The 18,808-nt window shown below is 46.6% G+C and overlaps 2 protein-coding genes across 5 annotated transcripts; both read right to left on the reverse strand.

Annotated features, from left to right (window-relative positions):
- Positions 1-898: 898 nt before the first annotated feature.
- IL1F10 (interleukin 1 family member 10) lies at positions 899-8,900 on the reverse strand. 2 transcript variants are annotated; one of them, XM_017891476.1, is made up of 5 exons: positions 8,854-8,900; positions 4,013-4,072; positions 2,357-2,442; positions 1,913-2,040; positions 899-1,611 (listed from the first exon to the last, which is right to left on the reverse strand). In XM_017891476.1, exons 2-5 carry the CDS (start codon positions 4,042-4,044, stop codon positions 1,399-1,401), a joined length of 459 nt encoding a protein of 152 aa, XP_017746965.1. In that variant the 5' UTR covers positions 4,045-4,072; positions 8,854-8,900; the 3' UTR covers positions 899-1,398. The 2 variants fall into 2 exon arrangements, with proteins under 2 accessions (XP_017746965.1, XP_017746966.1); XM_017891477.1 differs by lacking the exon at positions 8,854-8,900 and adding an exon at positions 4,189-4,417.
- Positions 8,901-12,117: 3,217 nt separating this feature from the next.
- On the reverse strand, positions 12,118-18,211 carry IL36RN (interleukin 36 receptor antagonist). Of its 3 annotated transcripts, XM_017891473.1 has the most exons (6): positions 17,639-17,693; positions 17,413-17,468; positions 15,942-16,027; positions 14,615-14,742; positions 14,141-14,413; positions 12,118-13,037 (listed from the first exon to the last, which is right to left on the reverse strand). In XM_017891473.1, the coding sequence occupies exons 2-5, from the start codon at positions 17,439-17,441 to the stop codon at positions 14,189-14,191; spliced, it is 468 nt and encodes a 155-aa protein (XP_017746962.1). In that variant the 5' UTR covers positions 17,442-17,468; positions 17,639-17,693; the 3' UTR covers positions 12,118-13,037; positions 14,141-14,188. The 3 variants fall into 3 exon arrangements, with proteins under 3 accessions (XP_017746962.1, XP_017746963.1, XP_017746964.1); XM_017891474.1 differs by lacking the exon at positions 17,639-17,693 and adding an exon at positions 18,112-18,211 and having other exon boundaries at positions 12,118-14,413; XM_017891475.1 differs by lacking the exon at positions 12,118-13,037 and having other exon boundaries at positions 13,421-14,377.
- Between the last annotated feature and the right edge of the window lie 597 nt (positions 18,212-18,808).

The raw sequence follows: 18,808 nt of genomic DNA on the forward strand, positions 1-18,808 counted from the left end.
TCAGTTACAAGGAAGTTTGGTTCTATTCACTATTCTATCCTGAGCTCCTTAAGTGGAATAAAAATTTGCAAAATGGCATTGAGGTCAGCTGTACCAAGTTTTATCTTGAGTTCCAACACGGATTGTCCATATGACCTTCAGCAAGTTATTTCACTTCTCGTAGTCCAGTTTCCTCATCTGTCAACTGCAGGTGAAAATGCTTGCCTTGAAGAGTCATTCTGAGGATGACGACAGATGGTTCTTAAAATTGCTGTCCTATGATCGGAACTCAGAACATGCTAGGTGAATGAATACACCAGAGGGAGAGCGCCAGCAGCCCATGCCTTCTCTGAGTCCTGATACCACGGACTTTCTGCTCTAGCTTGAGCCCAACCAAATATTCTCCATGAAATAGAGAAGTGTTTAAGCTCTGAGGATGATATGAATTCCAATTGCAAACTCTCAGCTAAATTCCAGCCCTGTACTCCCAACTATATCAAGTCACCTCAATGTAGGGACTCCACTGTAACCTTCAGCTCAACACATCAAGGACACACACATTGCCTGGTCCTTGCTACTCCTTGCTTTGCACACTCAAAGCAACTGGCAGATAGCGGACAGTACCAACAGTCAACAACGGAATTATAGATTCACTGTGAAGTATCTAGTAGAAAATCACAAGACTTGAGCTAGAATTTAAATTGTAAGCAGCCCAAGGCTTTGTCCCTGCGCAGAGGACACTGAGTTCTGCCTGGGGCTTCTTGGTTGTTTCTAGAGGCTCCATAGCAGACAGACTGGAGAAGAAGCTGCAGGTAGCCTTCTCAGAACTCACCAAGTCTCTTGCATCAAACACTGGACACAGGGTCGAATGAGGCTCTGTAGTAGTTTTCTATGGCTGCTATAACAAATTACCACAAACTTAGTGGTTTACAATAACACAAGTTTATTATTTTAGAGTTGTGGAGGTCAGAAGTCTGAAATGGGTGTTGCTGAGGTGAAATCCGGGTGTCAGCAGAGCTGTGTTACTTCTGGAGCCTCTAGAGGAGAACCCGTTCCCTTGGCTTGTCCACATTCTAAAAACCCCTGCATTTGTTGGCTCAAAGCCCCTGACTCCATCTTCAAAATTAGAAGCATGGTATCTTCCAGTCTCTCTCTGACTCTCCCTTCCTGACTCCATCTCACAAGGACCCTTGCGATTATACTGAGACCACCAGGATAACCCAGGATTGTCTCCTCATCTCAAGATCCTTAACATAATCACATTTGCAAAACCCCTTTGGCCATGTATGGTAACATATGCACAGATCTTGGGATTAGGATGTGGACATATTTGGGGGGACATTATTCTGCCTTCCATAGACCCTGAGCAGAATGAGCTTGATTTGTGGGCACCAGGCTGAAACACAGCCTCCTGTCTCCCTACCGGCTCTGTTCAAAGTAGAACTCAGTACGGGCCGAGGGCTCATTCTCCTTCGTGAGCTGTACTGGCTGCTGGGGCTCTGCCGGGCCACACAGGAACCAGCCAGGCCAGGCAGCAGCCTCGAGCCTGAAGGCGGAGCCTGAGCTGCTCTGGAAGAAGGTGAAGCGTGTGGCCTCTTCACCACCTTTGTACAGTTCCTCAATGTTCACATCCTGTGGGGGCAAGGTGGATGGCTGCAGAATGAGGGTGCTGATGGAGGTGTTAACCCTGGAGGCTTCTGGGGCTTGGCCAAAGAAGGACCTGACAGGGCTGGGTTTTACCCAAGGAACTGCCTTCTGCAGATTCTAGAGGGCAAGACTCTTGGTGCTAGGTGCAGAGAGAGATGGTGGAAACCTGAGGGAGGAGGACATGTGGACCTGGCTGGGAATCCACAGAGAGGCACAAAGATGCCAGAGCATCCCTGCGGCCAGGCCAGGTCTGCAGTGTCCCCTAGAATGGGGAGAGGCTTCTCACCTCCAGCTGTAGGGAAGGCCCCTCTCCTGTCTCCACACATGCCAGGCAGCGGCTCCCTCCCTGGATCCCCAGGAAGATGGGGACCTTGGTGCGGTCCAGGCCTCTGTTAGGGAGTATGCAGATCTTCTCTAGGAGGGAAGAGAGAGAAGAGTCAAGGGACAAGGGAGCCCCAAGTTGCAGGCTCTTTGCAGGTAAAGGCTCAGGCAGGAAGGAACTGAGCATGGGCACACCTGGCCTGGCCCTGCATGCAGACTGGAGGGTGAGCCAGGACGTCTGCAGGAGTCATGCCCCCTAACTATGAGAGGCCACAGCTGCTCTCTGGCCCTTCTCACTGTCACTGGGGGTAGCTAGCTGCTGACCCTCTGCTGGAGAGGAAAGGGAAGAAGAGAAGGGAGGGCCTATGACAGATGGAGCATGGGGTGGAGGCCCCAGAAGCTCACTCACCTGCACAGCAGCTGTCTGCAACAGGATCTCCCACTAGGAGCTGGCCATCTCTCGTGTATAGAGCCTTCTGGTCTGCATATTTAATTCTGAAACAGTATGACAGTGCTGATGGCCCACTCCCTTTATGCACCACTGGCCCCCAAGCCCTGCCACCTCCATGCTCTGAATCACCAACTTGAGCATTTGGAGGATTTTCTCTCCTTCACAGGTGGTAAGAGGGGAACGATCACGCCCAAGAGCAGGTAAAGGCCAGGCCAGCTTTAAAGCAAGGAAGGTCTCCTGTGTTCGTGCTTTTCAGAGGCTGTGCTTCCTGCCTTGTCATGGCTTGGGGAGGCCTTCAGAGGAGAATGGAGAGCCAATGCCCTCTGACAGAGGGGTAGAGAAAATGTTTCTGGCTTCCTGAGAAACTTCTTAGTGAGGCTCAGATGACTTTAGGATATGGTGAACCTTCTCTTAAATTTTTTGGGCCTTCCCTAATTGTTTATAAATGTTTATTCTCTTTAGTACAGGGATTAATTGAGTGTATACTGAAGTGTGAGTTGCTTTTCAGATATTTTAAAGACTTTAAAGTCATGCAGGTTATTAACTCAGTCACCTGGCTGATTTCAAAGATGCCTGTCAGCCGCTGTCAGGGCTGGAGAGCTCTCATTAACCTTTTAGGGCGGAACCTCTGGACCAATTCCACCACCTTCAGGAGATTTTTCTATCTCAATAGCAGCTCATGATAATACTCTTAGCTAATGACTATACGTGTTTAAAGCAGGTTCACTTGCACAATAAAAATAAACTTCCAAAAAGATCCTGGGCTTGCTAACTGGCATTTCCCCTCCAACCTTGACAACCCAGATGTGACAACTCACATGCCAGCAGCATTCTGTTTGGAGACCAGAACCCAGGTTAGTTGTCCTGAAGTGCTGACATCTGTTTTGTCATTTGTGTGCTTCCTATGTATGTGTCTTGCTTCGCAGCCAGGCTGTCATCTCCTTGAGACCAGGACTGCTCCCCACCCACCTTGTCCAGGACACAACCCTGGACATTACAGGGTCCATGGGAGGAGCAGAGAAAATGCATCCCAGAGTCCTACTTTGTTTTTCTTATGCCTCACCTCCTTCCTCAAAGGAGCTTATGACAAAATCACAGACAACAAAGTAGTAAAATATAAGGAAGGATGCAAATCTCAAATGAGATGAAATGTAAGTAAGTGTTAGAAGCCCAAACTGAGAGTAAAGGCCACAGGGACCACCATCAAGATGCTGTCATTGAGATTCAGAACTGTTTCTGAGAGTTCAGAAAGGCGGATGGAGTGGCACAGAGGACATGAAGTCTGATTCCTGGCTCTGCTTTTTGGTAGCTGTGTGACATGGGGGAAGTTATTTACCCTCTTTAAGCCTCAGCTTCCAGATCTGTAAAATGGGGTTAATAACACTCCCTTATAGACTTTTTGGGACAGAGATGAGGCAGTAGATTGGCTGGCATCTTGCCGACATTCAGGAAAGAGCTGTTGCTACTGTGGTGATGATGAAGCTTAATTATGGGGCACTTGCAATTTCTAAGGTGAGAAGGAGCCTCATCCTCTAACTCAGCATTCCTTTCCTCTTCCCAAGTGATCCCCAGACCTCCTGGTTGGGAAAGCAGGGACATGCCAGGACAACTTACATGTAGTATCTTGCCATGGGGAGAGAACACATTCCTGCAGTCAGTGGTGTCCGGTCCTCGCTGATGGGGAGGAGAGAAGGGCGGTTACAAAAGGAGGCTGGGTGAAGCCAGGGGCAGACATGCTGGGGCTCAGAACCACTCAGCCACAGGCTGCACAGGTACCCCAGGTCATTCACCTATAATTGGCCTGCCAGAATCCACCAAGGCTTCCACCAACCCAGCAGGCTCCAGGCAGCTCTGCTTCTTCCTGACTGAGGCTATCCGGGAGCAAGTCCAGCCACCAGGGTTGTGAGCCTGGAACGTGTGTGCTTGCGCTGGTTCTGAGAAACCGGAAAACAGATTCCCCAAATAGCTGAGCCACAACACTTCCCAGCCCTGAGAGTGGGGTGGAGTGTGCTGTAGCCTCCCTCACAGTTGGAGGATAAGCCCAGCTCAAACCCAGTCCCACTGCCCTTTGGGCCAACAGGGCAACACACCCCCGCCCCTATAACTAGTCAAGGGTTAGATAACTACAGCCCAGAGTGAAAGAAGAGAGCACAACTAGAAGGAGTCTCCAGCGGCAGTGAGGCTGGTGGAGTCCCCGCAGAGAGTTGGAAAGCATCATTCCTAGCGACTAGAAATGCTTGGCCAAGACTGCTGAAAACAGCCCGTCCAAACCCCCCCATTCTGTTCCAGATGGAAAATGGCACTTGTGTTTTTGAGGGCGAACAATCTAAAGTGAAGATGGTGGCCCTGTATAAATGCCAGGCCACACAGCTTCACATGACTCTGCTCCTTCCCGATGGGTTATCCTGTCCTAGAGCTCTTCCCTAAAGTGATCACCCATTGGAAAGGCCAGTACAGAATTTAGCATGGAATTAAACCCAGAGCTAATCAGAAGCTGGAAATTAGCTCAGGAAAGTAATGCAAGTATGACTAGGGCTGAGGTTTAACGAGTAGATCTGATTCTCACCAAATAAGAAGGGAATAGAGAAGAAAAAATATAAGAAAGAAGAAAATGAGAGAAGTGAAAGGAAGAAGGCAGGTGGAAGAAAGTAATAGGGATCAGCGAGGAATAGAGTGATGCTGGGGGACCTTGCGGGGGCAGGTGAGGAGGAACAGGTGGGTGCTGAGGGCACGGCTTCCAACCACCTCAGCACTCGAGTTCCAGAAACAGGACTATAGCCAAGGTGGCTTTTAGTACTGGGTCTGCCACTGTCACTTTGGACAAGTCATTTTCTGTCCCCAGGCCTTGGGGTATGACTTTGAGACTTAGAGTGAAGGATAAAAGGGACTGAAAATTGCAAATTCTGAGGGATGTTGGCACTGTGAATCAAAGTCTTAAAGCATTCTGTATACTTTGTGATTGCATGTGTTTCCCTTATTCTTAGGGAAAATAATGGATTGCCCAAATGTTTACTTACAAAAATGTTCACTGCATAATTTTTTACAGTAGTGAGAAGTTGAAAAAATCTAAATTTTCAGTAATAGATAATTGGCTAAGAAATTATGGTAAACTTCAATAAATAAGGATGTATGTGTTTGTTAAAGATATTGTAGAAGCCTGTTTTATCACATAAAATATTTCAAAATATGTTAGGTGAAAAATGCAGATTATAAATCAAGTATACATTATAATTCTATTTAAATCCACACATAGAGAGAGACACATACATAGAAACGTTACTCGTGTTGTTGCACCACTTACCTATGGCTTCATGAGTAATTTTTTAAACATATCAACAATTTTCCTGTAATGGACATAAATTTCCTTTGTAGCATCAAGTAAGTTTCAACATTTTTTTAATGAAGTGTGCAGTTAAAGTCATTTGCTCCTAAATGTACCTGCCCATCTGCATCACCTGGGGGACTCTGTATAATTACTATTTCCTGGGCTGAAGGTTCTAATTCAGTAGGACTTGGAGTGATTCCAGCAATCAGCCAGGCTGCTTGGGAACTGGTGTACTTTTATTCTTCACACTCATTAATACATATATAAACCACCTGCAGCCTTTCTTGTTAAAATACAGATTCTGATTTTTCAGACCTGGTTTGGGACCTGAGACTGTACATTTCAAATATGCAACCAGGTGATGTCAAATGCTGCTGGTTCCTCCTGGCCAGCACTTTGAGTCCTAAAGGACCAGACAGTCCCCTGATACAGATAACTCAACAGCATCATGGTCTCAACGTAAGCCCACTTGGTGATGGGCTTCCCTTGGCCAAACCACTGGGGCTTCTTTGGTTGTGGCAGTAGGACAGTGGGCAGTGTGGTAGCTGTGCCCAGATCTAGGTGGGGCAGACTAAGTGGAGGGCCCTGGGTGAAGCTGGACAGCAAGCTGATGACTCCCACTCTGGGTCAGTGTCAGCTCAAAGAGTTGGAAGAAATTCAGTGCTGGTCCAGTCCAGCTGGATCCCATGGGCCCTAGAAACCTCCCATTCTGGCACAGTCAAAATGTACAGTGTCTCTCCCAAAGGCTCCCCTATTCAGCTCCCTCTGCCTGGGTTCTGATAGATTGTGATGAAGTGAGTAGGAGTAGGAAGCTAGTGTCTGGTCCATTAGAGAGCTTGGGTCTTGGTGCTGAGCCTCTGCTGTGTGCCAAGTCCTTCCCAATGTGCCATAGGCCTCATCCCCAAAGCTTCCCCTCCCTATTGTCCTCAGATGACTTTTCACTGAACTTCAGTCTATATCCCTGTTTTCTTCCTCTCATTTCTCCCTGGACATGGCATCTGGCTGTCAGACCTCCTCAATTCACCTGTCCTGGCTCAAGCACCCCTACCAACTAAACTTGGGCTTTCCCCATGTTCTTTTGCACAGCACACTGTCCTATCCTCCCCTCATTCTCTTGCACAGTATCTATGTAGGATGTTCTCTCCAAGACCAATAGTAACCTCTGTGGAGCTAGATCCAAAGATTCTTTTGATTCCTTTGATATTTGGTCATTGCCTCCTTGGAACCCTTGACATTGAATGACTCCCTTCACACCTCTTTCTCCCATTGTAGATTTCACCTCCTTCTGGGACCACCCCTAAGGCTAACAAGGTCCTAAGCACTTCTATTTCATATTATATGAAGCTGCAATTCATTGACTTCTACAGCTGCAATGATTATCTTGGGCTAATGCCTCCCAAATTTAGACTGCACATCCCACTTTACCTCCTGCAGCCTACAGGACAGCTCACTTTGGACATCCTGCTGACATCCAAACACATATATTTAAGATTAAGTTAATTATCTTCTCCCAGCCCACACATTCCTCCCAATTTCATTTGTCTCATTGTCATAATATTCCTCTCACCAGTGATATTCAAAACCTGAGACTCATTGACAATATCTCCCACTTCTCCTGACTCAATGTCTAACTTATCAAGTCCCTATAGGTTCTTTCTTTAAAATACAACTTTGTGTTCTTAATCGCCGTTACTACTGTACTTGTATTCCTGGTTTTTCTACCTTTCATTCATTCCAACCCATGTGAGGAATCTGGACCCACGTTCTAAAGGCTTTTTTCACCACATCCCTGCCCAGCTCTAGAATCTATAGTGATTGATTATTTTACTACCATTTGACTCTGATTTTCTTGTGTGATAGCATCTCACTTCTCCATGGACACCAAACCACGCCTCCTGGCAACATAATTCCTTTCTTATCTTCTCAGTGGAGATACTCACAGGTGTCCCATTGTTCTCCCTGCCTCAAAAGTCACCCCCTCTAATTGTCATCCATTCAGATCTTTTGATATTAAGATCACTGGAGATGGTATCAATATAGATGGGCTCAGTATCTAGTTCTATCAAATTAATTACCAGTGCAGAGTTACAGCTTAGACATACGGGGTTATGTCTTTTAACCTCCAACCCTCAGTTTCAGCATCTATAAATTAATGGGATTAGATTATGTGGTTATGAAGGTTCTTTCTAGGCCAAATTCATGGGATTAGATTAGGTGGTTTTGAAGGTTCTTTCTAGGCCAAACTATTTATAATTCCATGAGTCAGAGTTTAATGAATCTTTCCTTTACTATTGTAACTCTACTCTGAGCTCCTATTAAATTTTACTGTATTATTTATTGTTGTACATAAAGACATTTGTTTCCCTTATAAAAGTTAATAAGATCTTGAAGTCATGAAGCATGGCTTACAGCTCACTTGAAGCTCTCTCCAGCCACCCTAATTGAAATACCCTGGTCCTTATGGCCAGGACATAGAAACACACACACAGCAGACTTTGACTGGAAAGGCTGAGTCCTAGACCTAGCTCTGCTACCAATTTATCTTGCCACCTTTTATCCCTGGGCCTTCAACTTATTATCATTGGATGGAAAGATTGAGTAAGCTATCTTTCAAAACTGTTTTAAGTTTCACAATACAATTTTATGCAGAATTCTAATGATTGTATGAAGGATAAAGGGCACCTGCTTTGCTGACACAGGAAGCAGTGGAGACCTGCTAGTATTTCTCTTGCCTACAAAGAAGACACTGAGGAGCTCCAAAGGAGCAAAAAATAAATAAATAAATAAAAATTAAAAAAAAAAATTTTTAAAAAAAACAACTCTCAAGCTTCCACCAAACACAGTTTGAATACCACTGGCCCAGATGATTTCTTTTGAGATTACTTTCGAAAGTCAATAGTTCTAAGTAGTTAAAAAATCTTGATTTGGCTTAACCTATTCCTTCTCCTCAAATCCCTTTATGTGCTCCTAAATGTTTTTGATGTCCCACCATGTTCTATGAGGGGAATATCTTGTTACCTAGACAGCTTGCCAGGAGGAGTGAAGGGATAGAGGGCCTATCAGAGATATTGACAGGAGAGAGCAGAAAAGAAAGAAAAGAGAGAGAGAATACTGCCTGTCCATCACTGACCTGCAGATCCTGGGTGCCTGGAACCCTTATCCCTGGAGACTCCAACTGATTTCTCCAGTGCATTGCACTGTGTTTATATTCTCTGGTAAGGGTGGGTCAGGCCTGCACCAATCTCTATAATTGGCTGCAGGACATGAAGGAAGAAGAGCCTGGGGATTTCACAACGTCTTTGATACAGTATGAATAATAAGACGGTGGGAATATTAATGAGCATTTGTTGAAGGGGGAGAGAGTCATCCATAAAGCCTTGGCAGAAACAAGGTATGGGGCCCCTGCTCTGTACCTACTGTCATTGACTATGTTATTAGTGGGTTTGCAGCCAGATAAACAGTGCTGGGGGTCAGACATCTTTGGTGCCCCGTGAGGCTCCATCCCAGGCTTGAAGAGCTGGTGAATGCAAGAGAGTATGTCTGGCAAACCCAAGGACAGAATGAACTCTGATGCCTGAATCCAGGCTGTGGCCAGACAGCCAGAGTAAGAGAAGGGGCTGATAGCACTGTGAGTGTGGCTCTGTTTGGAAAGATGAGAAGGGAATCTCTGCTTTTCAGTGAGTTTAATTAGTTGGTACCATCTTGATGGGACAGAACATCTAAGGAAACCCAACTGCAAAGATACTGACCTCAGATTCACCCTGAGACTGAGCAGCCATCATGTGCCATAGGAAATATGACAGTGTGAGCAGAGCACACAGGAAAGAACACTCAGGTCTCTAATTGACATTACTTGACTCAATTCATCCATCCATCTACCCACCCAGCCACCCATCTGTTCATCTATCTGCCCATCTGTCCATTCTTCCATCCATCCATCATTCATCCATCCATCCATCCATCCACCCATTTGCCCATCCATTCATCCATCCATCCACCCTTCTGTCCTTCTGTCCATCCATCCATCCATCCATCCATCCATCCATCCATCTATCCATCCATCACAAAGGTGGAGAAGCTTAGGTGTAATGTTCTCTGGAAACTAACAACCTTATTGTAATTCTTCCTCTTTGGTCATTTGCAAAGTTCCACCAAGGACTTCTTGAGGAAGTGGGATAGGTGGGTCTAAGACTCAGATACCTACAGGATGAGAAATGAGAAAAGATGGGCAGAAATGGGACCAGATTTCTGCTTTCTGAGGCCAGTAATCATTCTTCCACTCTCCCAATCTCTCACCCTTCTATGGGAAGAATTAAAGCATGAGTTACTATGTCAGGCAACCAATGAGTGTTTACCCAGCATTTACACTGCTGTGTGACAAAGACATTCAATACACAGTCCCTGTTGTTAAGTAGTTTTACAGTCTAGCTGAGGAACTAAGTCATAAACACTTGAAAGGATAATTAAGAAGACCAGACTCTCTAAGCTGTGGGCTAAGGGCATGTTGAAAACAATAGTGTCAGAGAAGCTCCTTGGGCAAAAAAAATCTTAAAATTGAAAGGACTTTAGGCTGGGCGTAGTGGCTCATGCGTGTATCCCAACAATTTGGGAGGCCAAAGCAGGCAGATCACTTGAGGTCAGGAGTTCAAGACCAGCCTGGCCAACACAGTGAAACCTCGTGTCTACTAAAAATACAAAAATTAGCCAGACATGGTGGCATGCACCCATAGGCCCAGCTACTCAGGAGGCTGAGGCAGGAGAATCACTTGAACCTGGGAGGCAGAGGTTGCAGTGGGCCAAGATCTCACCACTGTACTCCAGCCTTGGCAACAGAGTGAAACTCCATCTCATAGACATGGAATCATAGTCTCCCTCCAATTGGAGAAATCTGTGCTATGGCATCCCTGAGAAATTTGTTAATTAGGTTCTGCCTCAACACCTCCAGGGTCAGGGACCACACAACCTCTTGAAGAAGCACTACCAATGTTTGTGGTCTTTGTGGTTAAAATATGGGGGTCATATAGGAAAAACAGCCTCCACATAATTTGCACCCATTGGTTCTGCTTGTGTGTTCTTAAATTACACAGAACAAGCATATTCCTCTACTTGGCAAGCCTTTAAGTGCTGGAAGAGGGCTCCCTGTGCATTGCTTTTTTCAGGATAATACCTCCCACATTGTAGCCTCTTCCCTACAGCCTGACCTTGGAACATTCTCTGCTCCTCAGTGTCTGCAATTGTACAAACCCCGCATGATGTGAGTATTGCATCTCTGTAAATACAGGTTCAGACCAGTGATTTATAACAACATTGCAGAAATCCAAAGCCACTAACTCTTTTTCATTTGTATGGTCATCATGTCCAGCCTGTACATTCCTGAAGGAGGCATTTTATATTCCTCCTTTTACTACTGACTTGTGTCGGCTCATCCTGGCTAAAGCTCTTCTGAGTTCTGTCATTCTACAAATGAGGAACCAACAAATTCAGGCTGGAGAAACCTTCAAGAATGAGGTGGAATTTAAGCTGCTCCCTTAAGGGTGGGCCTGTTTAGATGGGTGGAGGAGAGGGAGAGAATATTCCAGGGTGGAGAAATAGTTTCCTCATTATATACTCATTGTGTTTCCATTATGTGCCAAGCATTATGCAAGGTGCTGAGAGACGAACTTACATGTCCCTAACCTTAAGGTCATCCCAGGGGCCACAGACTCCAAGTTAAGGTACTACAGTGCAGGGAGGTACGCACAAAACATTGCCAGATCAGAGAGCTGGGGGGGTCTCAACTCAGTAAAAGCTTCTTGGAGGAGGTGACATCTTAGCAGGGTATTGAAAGATGAGAGATTTATCTAGGCAGAGAGGATGGATGGAGGACCCAAAAGCAGAACAATACAAGTTCTGGGCCCATGGACAAACAGAGTGTGAACAGGGTCTGAAACACAGCCTGGCATCCGGAGCTCATGTTCTTGGCAGCCCTGAGAGGCCTGGGGTAGGAGCTGTGCTGCCTGTTGCCTGAGGACTTCAGTTGAATCTGGGCTGGAGCTGGCGAGGCCCATAGAGGCAGCCCCATCTGTCCCGGCCACCTCCTTGCTAGTGCCTCAGTGGACTCTCAACCTACCAAGCTGGTCCGACAGGTGAGGTGCAGGTGGAATACCTGGGGCTCAGATATGGGCTCCTCCTCTGGCTTCGGCTCCCATTCCCCAGGGTTTGGGTGGGGACACTGGAGTCGATTCCTGGCACATAAGACTAGAGGATCTCAACCTTGCAGAACCAGGTGATTCAACAAGTGTTGTATTATTAGCTTTTAATTAGAATATTTGGGTGAATGAAGGATAGTTGTTCATTGTGAGAAAGAAAATAAAAAGTATTGGAAAAAATCGCAATAATAAAATGAATGCATTTGTTTCTCTTTCTCTGCATATTAGTTATCTATTGCTGCATAACACATTAGACCAAAACTGAGCAACTTAAAACAACAAACTTTGATTATCTCACAGAGTCTCTGCTTCTAGGTTCACTCATGTGGTTGTGGGCAGGAGATGTCATTTTTTACCACATAAGTCTCTTTACAGGCCTGCTCATAGCATGGCAGCTAGCTTCCCCCAGAGGGAGTGAGCCAAGATAGACTGGGGGGCAGTGGGTGGCAGAGAGAGAGAGCTCAAGTAGAAGCTGCAATGTCTTTTATAACCTAATCTTGGAAGTGGCAGGCCAGCACTTCTGCCATATTCTATTAGTCACAAAGACAACTCTGGTACATTGTGGGAGGGGATACACACAGAATGTGAACACGAGGAGACAGGGATCATTTTAGCAGCTGTATTCGTTTTCGAGAGCTGCCATAACCAATTATCCTTGGTGGCTTAAAACAGTCGAAATTTATTCTTTCTTCATTCAGGAGGCTAGAAGTCTGAGATTAAGGTTTCAGCAGAGCCGTGATCCCTCTAAAAGCTCTGAGGAAGAATTCTTCTTTGCGTCTTTCAAGCTTCTGATGGTTGTCACAATCCTTGGTGTTTCTTGGCTTGTGGCCGCATAACTCCAACCTCTGCCTTCGTCTTTACATCGTTTTCTTCCCTGCATCTCCTCTGTGTCTCTGTGTCCTCTCCTTTTCATACAAGGATACCAGTCATATTGAATTTAGGTTTACCTTCATCCAGCATGACCTCATCTTAACTAACTGCATCTGCAGAGACTCTATCTCCAAATAATATCACAGACTGAGATTCCAAGAAGGATGTGAATTTGCAGGGGACACTCTTCAATCAGTACAGCAGTCTTCTTAGAGACTGGATCCCAAGCCTTGCAATCCCAGGGTCTGTGATCCTTCTAGGAAAGAATTACCAGATGATTTTTGTTCTTTAAGTTCCTTACCCAGGAGATTCCAGCCACACAAACTCATCACAGCCTCCTCCTCAGTGGCTTTGCTGAGATCTGTTTCCTGATCACTACTACAACAAACCAGAGTAGCAGAGCTCAATTCAGTTTGAATTTTAACTCTGGGGAAGTGGAGGCTGAGGGCAATCAGAGATGATGTCTACTCTGGTTACCTCAAGATTAATTTCTTTTCTTGTTATTATACAAGCAATTGATCTTCGTCGTAGAAAAATTAGGAAATACAGATAAATTAAAAGAATTAAAAGAAAAATCACCTATACTGCCACCACCCTGACATTGCTACAATTGAAGTAAACTCTTCCAGACCTTTTTTCTATGAAGCAATATATAAATAGGTATTTTTAAAATTAAAATAAATTGCAATATATGCCACTTTGTAAGTTGCTCTTCTCAGTATGTCACTTTTTCATGGGAATAGAGACCAGCATCTGGGATTTTGATTGTATCTTGGGTTTTTAAAAAAGGATCGGCATGATCTGCTTATTTTTTATCTTCTGAGCTCAAGCCATTTCCTCTGACATTACCACCTCCTCAGGCCCACAGCAAGAGGATGAGGGTAGAGATAGAAAAGGTAGCATATGACAGTGTCAGGATTAAAGGGAAGGGCGTGGGGCTGGGCCGAGGGCCATGGATCCCTAATTCTATGACCACCTCCCTCTCCTGCACAATGGTGAGTGACAGGACTTCATATGGAGAGCTACTGACCCTGTAAGGCTCAACCGGGGACGGGTTGGCCTGTGGGGCTCAGGGTAACACTGGTCAGTTACCATTAAGCAGGAATGATTCCCACTACTCCTCCACCCAACCCCCATAGAAATATTTTCATATTATTCCCAGTTTACCCCACATGGTTTTTACAAGGTTCCACAGCAGTAGCACCATCCAGCAGGGGAGGACCAGGGACTGAGCTCCAAATCTCAGAATTTACCCAAACTGGGAACCAGAAGAGAAGGTGGCCAGGTGCCCAGTAAGTCAGAGGTGGGGGTCCTGAGAGCAGAGAGAGTGATCGTCTGCCATGGGTCTCCTCCACTCACCCCTCACCCGAGCTGGTCTGCCCAGGGAGTTCTGGGGGGCATATTGCCCTAGTCACACTGCTGGAAGTAGAAGTCTGTGATGGGGGCATTCCAGCCGGCATTGTCGGGAAGCTGGGTGAGTCTGACAGGCTGATCCGCTTCAGGCACCGTGCACAGGAACCAGCCCGGGTAGGCGGCTGACTCAAAGCTGGAGGTGAGCCCCATGTCCCGCCGGTAGAAGGTGAAGCTCTTGGATTCCTTGGCACCAAGATAGAGTTCCATGATGTTCACTGGCTGCCAGCAGAGGAGGGCAGGGCAGGTGAGGGCAGAAGCAGGGGCAGAGGGAGGGCTGGCCAGGGTCTTTGGGGAGGAGGCAGAGCTGCCATCCACAGAATCCCGCCAGGGTGTCCCACAGCACCAGGGCTGTGGGCTGCCCAGCTTCAGTGGGCTCAGCATCTGTGGCTCAGTCCCCAGTGAGGATGCCCCAAGTCTCACCTCTAGTGTTAGAGTCGGCTCCTGCCCCGCCCCACATGACAGGCACTGGCTTCCACCCTGGACTCCCAGGATGACGGGGGACAGGCTGGCATCCAGCCACCGACTGGGGACCACGCTGATCTCTTCACCTGTGGGAAGGAGGCCAGATCAGGGCCCTGGATGCCTTTCCCTCCTTCTGCCACTGGCCTGGGCTCTGGGGCACAGGACTGCTGTGAGATGGCCTGCTCCCAGCCTGGGCAGAAGGGAGGCCTCCTGGCAGCTGTCATGACATGGCCTCTCCAGTCCACTGGCCCAGAGCGGACATCAAGGCATGGAAGCACATTGTACCACCTCCACCCCACCCTCTAGTTCAGGGTCAAATCTTCAAGCCTCTATACCCCAAAATAGATGCAACTCCCTCCTTTAAAAAGGGCCCTTGGGTCTCAGGCCTTTTTCTGAAGCCTGTCTTGATGAGCCCCCATTTGGAGTTGCTTGGACAACTTTCTACACCCTGTGAGGCTGCTGAGAGCAAAAGAGGGTCTCATTCCTCTCTGTACATCCCCTCACCACCCACATACATCAGACACGTATATGCACACCCAAATACACACAGATACATGCATGCACACATATACATATACACACACATGCTCACACATTCATACCTGCATTCACACGTACACGGTTATGCACAGATACATTTATGCACACATATGCTTACACATATATGCCTGCATGTACACGTACATACACCAGTAAGCACACACATACATATATGGCCTAGCTGAATATCTACCTGGCATCTGTGCTCAGCAAATGTGCGCCAGGTGGGCAGGTGTTAACTATTTTAGAGAGGGACCTGTTGCAGTGCGTGGGGCAGAGTGAGCAAGCAGGAGGTCCAACAATGCCACCTGTTCTCTGGGTCCCTCCACTCTGAGTGACTGAGGATCTTCAGAGAGCAGAGGGCACCCAGGGTGGAGAGGCAGAAACTGACTCCCATGTGGGATAAAAGGTATACAGAGTTTACTTTAGTTCTCTGCTTGGTACTGGCTCCCAGGGAATGCAATGCTTGACCTAAATCTACCTGTAAGGGAATGACAAGACAAGCCTCTTGGAAAACATTCCCACTTCTGCATAGAAGCTCCAGGTGGCCCCAGAGCCTGTGTCTTCACTTCGCTGAGAGGTGTGGTATTTTATTTGCCTTTGCTTAGAGGCTGGTTTGTGCTGCCCGAATGCCTGGGCTCTGTAGGCCTGTGCTCATCTTTATGACTATTCTAAGCCCTCTTCAGGCCCCCTTCCCTCAGAGTGTATAGAGACCAAGGAAAGTGGGTCATGTTTCATCACCAACCTTTAATGACCTTCCCTGCATGCAGCCCTCCAGCTAGAAGCTGGTTATTATGCAGATAAAGAACCTTCAATGCCGAGTCCTTCATTCTGAAACATCAGGAAGGGGTGAGGACTACATTAGGGGGAGGGTGTACACTCCAGCATGCCTTCGGTCCAGAGAACACCCTGATCTCAGGCATTTTGTCTCTCTTTCTTCCTACCGTGCCAGAAGTAACAGCACAGCCTTCTCTCCCAGCCCTGCTGGGCTCATGCCCTACCAGGAGGATGACCCCACAGTCTCCCACTGGAGTCTGTGGTTTGCTTCTTCACCCTATTCCACCTTTTCTGCCCCAACCCATCTCCTATTGGAAGAAAAGCTGCACAGTGAGTCAGAGCCCTAGGTTCTTGCCCCAGCTCTGCCTCCAGTGCTGTTGAGTTGCAGCAGACAACTCTCTCACCCACTCTGGGCCAGAGCCTCCCCATTGCTACACTAAGATGATGGGTTGGATAACACCCAAGCTTCTTCCAGATTAAAGCCTGATTCTTCAGTTCTTCAAGATACATGTATTTCTATTTGGCCATATATTCCTTACTAAGTGAGGAGTTTCTTTAAATTTAAATTTCTTTTATTTTACTTTTCAAAGTTGTTTCTCATCTATGAACTCAGTTGACTTCCTGACATCCTATAAGGAGAAAGATGTATCCTAAAGTGGGTTTCTCCAAAAGTTATATGGGGGAAAAGGATGCAGTATAAAAATTGGGTCGATACATGGCTAAATATGATTCAACAACTTGCCTTACTTCAGAAAGTCTCAGAGTCACTCATATGCTGAGCTGTACTGTGGTTCTCTTATGAGAGGATATAGAAAGGAGAATTCCCTGCATTTACTTGATCAGAGAGCTCTACTGTGTAAAGCATCACCTGGATGCCTCTATGGGACTCCTCTAATAGAGTCCCATAGAACACATTGTGGGAAGTGCTTTATTAGACTGAGAGAAAGGACCACTCTCATCCTTTGTTGTAAAGCCCAGAGCATGGCAGAGTGTCTGACTTGGTACATGCCAGTGGGTGGACAGACTGACTGATGGTCATGGTTTTGTTTTATTATTATCCCCAAAGAGCAGCAGGGCAGTAGGGGCACAAGAGTGGGTGAGCTGACATTAATTCGCTGTGCTGGGGGTCAATGGCAGAGCTCTGAGCTGGGATCCTGGCTCCCTTTCCCACCTTGGATAGACTTGGCTGCAGCTCTAGACTGGGTGGTTCACTTGTCCCCCTTAGCATCAGGGAACCCTTGTGAGATGGCTTGCCCCAGTCCTGGCCCTGTTTGAAAAAGGCTGGGAAAACTTCTCTAAGAGCAGTGAGGTGCTAGTCACAATTTCCCAGCTGCAATGGCAGCCCCTCCCTTCCTCCCTCCTGCTCGGAACTGGACAACGGGTCTATCCAGAACTCACTTCCCCCAGAGGACCTCCAAACCAGGGCCTCATACACTCACCGGAAGCACAGCGCCCCACTCAGGACCATCTTGAGCTCCACAGGGTGTAGACTCCCCTATTTTGGAATAAACAACAGAAAATCATGGAGAGAGAGGCTGAGTTGGCTGGGGTCTGGGGAGCAAGCAGCCGCACCAAGCCCCCTAGCATGTGAACAGCTTCCACAGAGCAGATTCTGGGTCTGGGATAAGGAGACAGCTCCGGCCCCACCAGCACCCCAGAACATACCTCAGAATGTTCCTTTCTCCTGGCAGGAACTGTGGAGTCTGCTTGCTCCTGCAAGGATGCCTCAGCCTTTTAAGTAAGGCCTAGGGAGGGGCCCTGAAACTGCCAGGACCTGAGGAGGAGCAGGATTTCCTGTGTGATTTCACACCACCATAAGTCGCCAGAAACACTTGCTCCTCATTATCTGTCATGGGGAGGGAAGCTTCTGGAGACAGTTCCTTCCAGCAATTTTGAAGAACTTCCTTGAGGCTTTCCAGCTCTTTGTGAGCATTCGGCTTTGTCATCTCAGGAGCTTCCAGACCCTAAGAGTCAGTGTCCATGGCAGCTCAAGGAAAGCATGACTTTCTTTCCTCCCTGCCTCTCTCCCTTTCTTCCTTCTCTCCATCTTTCATTCACTCACTCACTCCCTCTTCCCTTCCTTTCCTTCTTTCCCTCCCCATTTCCTCCCTTCCTCCCTCATTCCCTTTCTTCCTTACCTTTTTCACTCCTTCCTTCACTCCTTCCCTTCTCCCTCCTTCCTTCCTCTGTCTTTCCTGCCTGCCATTGCCAGGCCTACGGGAGATGCTGGAGGTGGGACTCTCCTGCTTAGGGAATGTTCAACCTACATGTTCATTGTAGAAAAACCTGAAAATCCAGATCAGCCACATTGAAAAATGTGAATACTTGTCTTTTGTGAGTGCATCATCAGAAAACCAATGACAACACTTTTTCCTCCCCACACATACACATGTAACTATAGACAGCTTTCATACAACAGATTCACAAAACCTATACTTTTTCCAACCTCATTTATTCATGTAGCAAAATAGCAAAATATCTTTCCATACTAAATATGAATAATGACATGCTTGAATAGCTGTATAGTATTTAATTGTATCACTGTAACATTATTTATTGAAATCTATCCACTGTTAGTCTTTTATATACTTTTCTCTTTTTTTTGCTATTGAATATCATGTTGTGACATCTTTGTATTAACATCTTTGCTCACGTATCTTATTATTTCCTTAGAAAGTAAAATCTAGCTCATGCCATCTATAATTCTGTAAGTGATCTTTCCTGAATACCTAATTGATAAGAGAATATGTAATTGTGAAACAGTTAATGCAGTTTAAATACCTCCATGCACTCTCTGTGATGGATCTGAAATAAAGGTAAGAGTCAGTGCACAAA

Source organism: Rhinopithecus bieti, unplaced genomic scaffold, assembly GCF_001698545.2.
Source record: "Rhinopithecus bieti isolate Rb0 unplaced genomic scaffold, ASM169854v2 scaffold_20362, whole genome shotgun sequence".
NCBI lineage: Eukaryota > Metazoa > Chordata > Mammalia > Primates > Cercopithecidae > Rhinopithecus > Rhinopithecus bieti.

Bases quoted from the DNA above. Each gene is read 5' to 3' on its own strand.
- IL1F10 (XM_017891476.1), bottom strand. From the start codon at position 4,044: ATGTGTTCTCTCCCCATGGCAAGATACTACAT. The intron at 2,443-4,012 runs GTAAGTTGTCCT...ATACTGTTTCAG, and splicing joins CCCATGGCAAGATACTACAT to AATTAAATATGCAGACCAGA. The intron at 1,612-1,912 runs GTGAGAAGCCTC...TTGCCCCCACAG, and splicing joins GGCCTTCCCTACAGCTGGAG to GATGTGAACATTGAGGAACT.
- IL36RN (XM_017891474.1), bottom strand. From the start codon at position 17,441: ATGGTCCTGAGTGGGGCGCTGTGCTTCCG. The intron at 16,028-17,412 runs GTGAGTGTATGA...CTGATGTTTCAG, and splicing joins AGTGGGGCGCTGTGCTTCCG to AATGAAGGACTCGGCATTGA. The intron at 14,414-14,614 runs GTGAGACTTGGG...CTCTGCTGGCAG, and splicing joins AGCCGACTCTAACACTAGAG to CCAGTGAACATCATGGAACT.